Below are 8,451 nucleotides of genomic sequence, written 5' to 3'. Positions count from 1 at the left end.
CCTCCTTCCTAGAAAGTAATACCAAGAATGTTCTGACAGTGTGTTCTCATATTCAGTAAAAAAAATCCATTGGACACTTCTCTTAACTGACTGGAAAAGATCTGTATTTGTTCCCATTCCAAAGAAAGATGACTCAACAGAGTGCAGAAATCATCAAACAGTATCATAAATATCACAAGCAAGAAAGATTCTGCTGAAGATTACCAAAAAAGACTGGAACAGCACATCAGCAGAGAACTGCCAGGCTTTTAGGTTGAGTTTAGAAGAGGCCATGGTACTTGGGATATTATAGCTAATGCTAAATGGATCTTGACTGAAAGCAGAAAGTGAGTACCAGAGCAATGTCTATTTGTGTTTCATTGACTATGCAAAGGCTCTGTGGATCACAACAACTGTGGCTAATTCTGAGAAGAATGGAAATCCCAGAACACTTGACAGTGCTTATGCGAAACCTATACTTGGACCAGGAGGTAGTTGTTAGAACAGAGAAAGGAAATACTGCATGGTTCAAAATTGGGAAGAGTATAAGCCAGGGATGTGTCCTTCTCCCTACCTTTTCAATCTATATGCAGAACAGACTATCTGGGAGACTAGGCTATATAAGGAGAAATGTGGCATTGGGATTGGAGGTAGACTCATAAACAATCTGTGTCATCACAACAAGATAAAGGTAAACAACTCAACTGCAAAATGGGCACAGGATATGAACAGACACATCTCCAAAGAAGACATTCAGATGGCTAACACAACATGAAGAAGTGCTCAAAATCCCTAGCTCTAAGACAGATGCAAATAAAAACAACCCACTCACTCAGTTAACAATTGTATAATTCAACAGAGCAGCAAAGAAAAAATGTTGGCAAGGTTGTGGAGAAACTCAAACCTTTATTCCCTGTTGGTGGGAGTGTAAAATAGTGCAACCACTGTGAAAGGCAGTATGGTGTTTTCTCAAAAAGTTGGAAATAGAAATACCCTTTGACCCAGCAATTCCACTATTAGGAGTATACCCTAAAGAAAACAGAACTGCAACCCAAGCAGATATATGCATATCCATGTTTATTACTGCTTTGTTCACAACAGCAAAGAGTTGGAAACAACCCAAGTGCCCAACAACAACAAATGTATAGAGAAGCTGTGGTATATTGACAAAATGGCGTATTATGCAGCACTGAAAAACAGGGAACTAATGAAATATTATGCAAAATGGGTGACCATGGAGTACATAATGTTGAGTGAAATATCTCAGTTACAAAAGGACAAATACTGCATAATGCCACTGTTATAAAATAGGACTAATAAGGGGGAAACTAAGAAAAGAGGAGATAAATATTGCATATGGCATTGAAAAAGATGAGGCAGAGAACTATATTAAAGGAATATATGATTAGTTATTATTGGCATGACATAAGTCCAGAATAAGAGCTGCATAGTAAAGTGGACTTGGTGGGGGGAGGGGCGCGACTGTATAACAATATTAAAGAATTTTTTTTTCCAAAGATAAAAGCAATCTAGGGGAGCAGGGGCAGGGAGGAAAATGTGCAACAATGAATGAATGGAAATCCAAGCTCTCTACAAACTTTCATTAAAGTATTAATTTAAAAAAAAAAAACCACAAAAAACCCACCAATCTGTTACACAGATGACAACAACCCTGCTTGTTGAAACTAAGGAGACCCTGAAGCACTTGCTGCAGAAGGTCAAGGACTGCAGCCTTCAATATGAATGGAAGCTCAACATCAAGAAAGCAAAGATTCTCACCACAGGGCCGACTGGCAGCATCATGATAGACCATGAAGAGATTGAGATTGTTAACAGCTTCAGCTTGCGTGGCTCCACAATCAACATTCTTGGTATCATCAGCCAGAAAGTTGAAAGACTAATTGCATTGGGAAAGTCTGCTGTCAGAGACCTCTCCAAAGTACTGAAGAGCAACAATGTCAGTCTGGAGACTAAAGTGTGCCTGATTTAGGCCATGGTCTTTGCAATTACTTGCTATGTGTCAGAAAGCTGGACAATGATTAGGGATGACAGGAGAATTGATGCCTTTGAGCTGTGGTGCTGGAGAAGAGTACTGAATATACTATGGACTGCTAGGAAACAAACAGATTTGTCCTACAGAGGGTGAAATCAGATCGCTCCTTGGAGGCAAGGATTCTGAAGCTTTCTCTGACATTCTTTGGACATGTTGTAAGGTGGGACCAGTCCTTGGAGAGGAATGTCATGCTTGGGAGGGTAGAGGGACAGCACAGGAAAGGAAGACCCTCTATGAGGTAGATTGATTCAGTGACTGGGGGGGTGGGGGTAGGTGTGTTGGAGACAGTGAGACTAGCAGAGAATAGAGCAGGGTTTAGGGCTGTTGTACATAGGGTCACTATGAGTCTCAAGTGACTCGACAACACATAACAATAAAACAACAAATAATCACATGGGAGATTGTCCATCTTTCTCCTGGGGAGCTGGTGGATTTGAACTGCATAACTTTGGGTTGGCAGTGCAATTCCTTACAACTAAGCCACACAGGCAAATTATGTAGCTCTTTTAAACATCATTCTGCAACTGTAAAGTGGAGACAGTGCTACCTGTCTTACAAGACTGTCCTACAAAATGTAAATAGCAGTTACTGAGTCACAGGGATTTTTACCAAGTGGTCTAAAATTGATTGAACAGGCATTGTATAATAAAGGATTACTGGAATCCAAAAATTGGAAACAAAGAAGGATTGGTAATTGAAAATACCTTGGCTTTGGTAACAGAAGTAACACCAGAAATTATATAATATTAGACCATCAATGACTTATTTACTGAAAATATCTTTCTTAAAAGTAAAACTAGCTACTACAGATGTGGACCTTGTCTACAGATGGGATATATATGAACCATATTGACTCTATCTGTGGGAAAAGCCAGTGGACAATCAGAACAAAGTCAGGGGGCAAAAGAGGAACAGACTATCAGTATTCCTACACAAGTTCAAATAGAACCTAAAGAAAATGAAAACAAGCTCACCAGCGTACATCTCACATGAATTTACAGACCATTTCAAAAACAGACTGGACAGACAGAAAACATTCTCAAATATAAACCACTGTACACGTTTGATTACAGTAGCTTCTTTAGAAGAACTCAAATTACTATGACTGAAGAGACCTGCAGAATTGTGGAAGACATGAAGGAAGCAAAGGTTATTAAAAAACTTAGGGGGCAGTGGGGAGACCAAAATGCATGTCAGAACAGACTCTGAAACTTACTCTTGAACACAGAGAAGCTAAAGTATGAAGAAATATTGAAGTAGGAGAACCAAAGAGAAGATTTCAAAGGACAGCTGAAGAAGAGAATGCAAAGTATTAAGAAGAAATGTGCATCATGAGTTGTATAATTAGATGGGTGGGGGAGGTGAGGGAATTGAAAAATCTGTTCTTAAAAACAATGTATTCAAATTTTGTATATAAACTAGTATTTTAAGAAAATAAAATTGTGCAAAGATCTGACGTCAGGAAACAAGAGAAGAACACTCTAGAGAACAAATGCAAGCCTTGAGGTACAAGGCAGAAGGATTCTTATAGGCTATCCAATGACGCAAGAAGCAACAAAATAAGATGGAAGAAAAAGATTGAAAAGAAGTGATGAATACACAACTTAGGGTAGCATACAATCAAGAAATAATAATACTGAAGGAAGAAGGGCAGATTTCACTGAAAGCACTGGCAAAAAAATAAAGCTTCGAGAATTGATAGAGAAACTGCCAAGAAATTTGTAAGTTACCTAGCCAAATAACTGCAAGAGATCTTTATTTGTGCCCATTAAAAAGGGGGTCATCCAACAGAACATAGACATTATTAAATATTACTACCATCACACTCAAAATCTTGTTGATGATCACTGAAAAACAGCTGGAGAGGTACACTGACAAGAAACCGCTTGAAAAGTCAAGCTGGATTCAGAAGAGGTTCTGGAAGAACCTTGACTAAAATCAGGAAATACCAGAAAGATGTTTACTTGTGTTTACTGCCTACGCAAAAGCATTCAACTGTATGGATTATAATAAATTATGAGAAGAGTTGGAATTTCAGGACATTTAATGTGTGTGGGCAAAACCTGTCAAAGATCAAAAAGAAGTCATTTGAACAGAGCAAAGAGATACTACATGGCTTAAAATCAGGAAAGATGTGAGTCAAAGTTGTATCCTTTCATCACACTTATTCAATGAATATTCTGAGAAGTTAGACTAAATGCAGAACATTCTGACATCAATATCAGAGACTTACCAACAGCTTGTGAATGGAGAGGACATAACCTTGCATGCTGAAAGTGAAGAGGACCTGAAGCAGGTACCGATGACTATATCAGACTATAGTTTTCAGTAGGGCTGAATTTTCAACATCAAGATGACAAAAATGCTCACCACTGGAGCAATAGATAACATAACAGATGGAGAAAAGACTGAGATCATCAATGATTCTATTTTATTTCCATAATCAACAACATGCTGGGCTGCATTGGGCAAATCTGTTTCCAAAGTCCTCTTAAAAGACCAAGGTATGCCTGTCCCAAGCCATGGCTTCCTATGCATGCAGGGAGAGAACAAAGATTAGGTGTGAAAGAGAAATGATGCCTTTGAATTTTAGTGATGGCAAAGACTATGGAATCTATCCTTGTCTGCCAAAATAGAAACAAGCATGACTTGGAAAAACTGCAGTCAGAGTGCTTCTTAGAAACAAAGAAGAGTGGAACTTCATCTGACATACTTTGGGAACGTCATCGGGAGGGCCCAATCCTTGGGAAAAGGCATCATACTTGGAAAAAAGCAAGGGTCAGCGAAGGCGAGGAAGAGCCTCAGTGAAATGGATTGACACAGTGATGACAGCAATGGATTCAAATCTAGCCGACTGTGAGGATGGGGCATGATCAGTCAGGGGTTTGTTCTATTTTATATCGGGTCACTGTAAACGGGAGATGTATCTACAACACTGAACAGCAATCCTAACAGTAAGACATCCTCTCAATACATACTCAAATTCAGACACTGCCTTCGAACACAGAAGCAAATACAGCACATTCACTGAAAAAATACCCAATCCAGTGCATCCAAATCTGTTACTGGATTGAGTTGTTTGCTAAAACTAGTAAAAGACTGAGGTTAACAGCAGCAAACTGGATATACAAGGCTCTACGTTTGGAAGTCAGGAATCAAAGATTATTCATCAAGTTTTCCATAGATGCTTGGTCCCTAGAACCTTACGGACAATCAAAATCAGTTTTTGAGTGTTAAGCCAATTAACCCGTGCATGAAGATACTGTTTCACCGAATTGTAAAATGTTGTCACACTGCAAAGAAAGTGTCATTCCTGCAGTACAGGAATCTCCCAGAATAAAGCACATACATCCCACCTCTACCATTAGCAACGGCGGAGAGCTGTTGGACCCCAAGTGGGATCAGAGGCTGTCACGACACAGCCGCATGCTCCTGCCAAAAAGCTTCCTCGGCCATTTCCACAGGGCGCCCGTTCCTCGCGATCCCTGGCTCTTCCCCGCGTACCTCGCCCGCCATGGGTCCGGACAAAATTAACAGAGGACACGGCGCCATCACCTGTCTCCACGCTGCCCAGCGGCTGCTCTTCTCTCTTAAAGTCAGCGGCCACAGTTCCGGGACAGCTGAATCGCCGGAGAATTGGATGCTGGACATGATTTCCTCGCTGGGCCCACAAGTGCATACAGGCCAACAGCCGCACACCGGGAGCCGCCATGTTAAAAGTAACAGAAACGCCGAGATGAAGGGTCAAAGGGTTTCCGCGCATGCGCACCCAGGCCTGAAGGATGGAACGCCTTAAGGGTCAAACTAAGTGAGAGACGTTCATTTTCCGAAGCGGAAATTCAGCAGAAATTTAAATTAAGATTCCTGAGTTTTTTTCAGGAAGCTGACTTTTGCAAGGAAATCGTAAATTCTGGGCTGCTAGTGTGGAGGAATTGATAGTTGATGATTCAAATTGACAGTGCGAATTCACCAGCCTCTTCAAGGGAAAGCATTAGTCTTCTGTAAAGATTTATAATCATGGAAACTAGTGAATTGATTGGATGGCACGCTGAATTTTTTTTCAAATCACAACATAAATGTAGACCTGCAAATTAAGAACAAGATCTTGAGGAAGGAGCCCTGAATTGGAAGTCTAGCTAAACTTTAAATTTACACACCAAGAATTAAGATAACCTAAATTTAAACCCTTGGCGTATGTCTTTCAAGTCTTAAAATGCCTTAAAGGTGCTTAAAATGCACCTGTTAGATAAGGAGTATCAATCCCATTTTTTTTCAAAGTTGAAGTTCTACTTTTTCATTCCTTTTATTCTCATTTCACACAAGAAGTAACTGAGGCTGTGAAGGGAAATAACTAAAAACGGGTTGGTTTGGACAGTAGAGGATTTAGGAAATGTGTCATATTTATAGATTTTTAACTATCAGATAACTAATGTAATAGTCATAGGTTTTTCTTACATTTGTCTTCTTTTTTGGATAACTTGGTTTTTAAAAATGAAATGTTTAAAAAAAAAAAAATGAAATGTTTCCATTGATTACTAAAGAGCCCTGAGGGCAAATTGTCTTATGGATTGGACTGCTAGCCAAAAAAGGTTGCCAGATCAAATCCACTATGCTCAGGGGGAGAAAGATAGGCAGTCACCTCTTGGAAAAGATTTTACAATCTCAGAAACCTGACAGAGGGGTTCTGAGTTAGAATCCACTCCACAGAAGTGGCTTTGGGTTTGAGTTTTTACCAATTAAGGTGCATTATTTACATAGTGGGTGGTATTGTTGTCCTGTTAACCAGAAGGTTGGCAGAGTGAGTCACAGATTCTTGATGGTAGAAAAATAAGGCAGTTTGCTCCAATTGATCTTTATAGCCTTGGCAAACCAATGGAGGATCTCCGTGAGTTGGAATCAACATGGAGGCGGTGTTTGAGGTTTGGGGTTTTTTAATTTTTATTTCTGAATTTTGTTTTGCGTATGTTGGGTTTTTGTTGTTTGTTTTTTGGGGTTTTTTTTTTTTTTAAACTAGACACACTTTCTTTAATTCTAATTCATAAACTTGGGAAATCCGTGGCATCCACTTCCTAAACAACATAACCTCTGGAAACTCTATGAACTTTGATAAATGTCGATAGTTATTGGAAAGCTTCAGGCCTTTTGTTTGTAACATCGCGTGACTGACTCGACAGCAATCAACAACAAAAACAACATCAGTATTACTATGGAAAAAATAATACCTTAAAAATGAAAAACACATTTGTTGTCATGGTCTGTCAAGTCATTTGCAACTAACAGGGACTCTGTATACAACAGCTCTGAACCCTGTTCTAGCAACTCTAAGTTTGAATTTGTTCTTCAGTTCCTTTAGCTTAAGAAATGCTGAACGAGTTCGGCCCTTTTGATTTTCCAACTCTAGTTCCTCGCACATTTCATTGTAATATTTTGCTTTGTCATTCCGACCTGCTTTTGCAGTCTTCTGTTCAGCTCTTTAGTATCTTAAATTCGTCATTAGAAGTAATAAAAATATTGTTCCTTTTCCTACAAACCGGTTAAATAATTGCTCAACTTTTGCTTCTCCCTTATCATGCATTTCCTACTTTTAATAGATCATAAGTAAGAGGATATTTGTTTTTGGAAAAACCGTCATTAATGATCAAAAGTCCTCTCTTTTTCTGTTAATCAAATTTCTTTTACAGGTCTTATGGATATAAAAGCTAATGTGTCTGTTATCAGTAAAAAATAATTAGTCTCTTAATTGGCCTTTGCAAAAAATTAACATTAACTCTTTCTGAATTAGGAACCTCTCTTAATGTTTAAACGTCTAAGAATATTTATGATTGTGCAGAACCTGATGACCAAAAGGCTCAAGTGCAATTTTATGTGCTATACATTAGTGCTAATTTATGGGCAAGAAATTTATTAAAACAATTTGGAGCTTTTCTATCTATCCCTGCTTTGTCAGATGCTGAATTCTATAGTCTTGCCCTTTTAGTAGAAAAGCTGATATAGAACCTGCAACTCCCTTTGAATTCTCCTTTGTTATTAATAGGAAAAGTGTAAAAACTCAGAAAAATCTAAAATATGGGTAAGAATAAGAAAAAAAAGTGTTAACAGAAATATGAAGAACAGTTGAGAATAATGAGAAAGATGTTATAAAAGGCATCAATGTTTGTATTGTTTTGTCTTTTGTCTGCCGTGTTTGTTGTCTTTTTGTCTTGCATTCAAAGTTATAATACTGATGAGCTCATACAGTTTAAAGGTTTCAGTAAAGAACAAGAATTAGTAGAGAGAGAGATAAAGTTAATATCTGCATGAATTTGAAATCTCATAGGCGAGGAAATGCTAAGAGAGGGTGTTTCAAACGTTTCACGGCACCAAAAGAGACTTTTTGTCTCAAGAGATCTTTGAAAAATCAGCTCTTGGCATCCTCTTAT

The 8,451-nt window shown here is 38.6% G+C and overlaps 1 protein-coding gene across 1 annotated transcript in view; it reads right to left on the bottom strand.

Annotated features, from left to right (window-relative positions):
- The window catches only part of MTPAP (mitochondrial poly(A) polymerase), a 44,951-nt gene extending 39,207 nt beyond the window's left edge, over nucleotides 1-5,744 (bottom strand). The window contains 1 exon segment of the mRNA XM_006887115.1: nucleotides 5,588-5,744. Within this exon segment, the coding sequence (XP_006887177.1) occupies nucleotides 5,588-5,744 (157 nt within the window).
- Nucleotides 5,745-8,451: the final 2,707 nt, after the last annotated feature.

This window comes from Elephantulus edwardii, unplaced genomic scaffold, assembly GCF_000299155.1.
Source record: "Elephantulus edwardii isolate Elephantulus edwardi_28Jun2011 unplaced genomic scaffold, EleEdw1.0 scaffold00054, whole genome shotgun sequence".
Lineage (NCBI taxonomy): Eukaryota > Metazoa > Chordata > Mammalia > Macroscelidea > Macroscelididae > Elephantulus > Elephantulus edwardii.
Note: the sequence above shows the minus strand (reverse complement) of the source record. Positions and strands in the feature narration are given on the sequence as shown.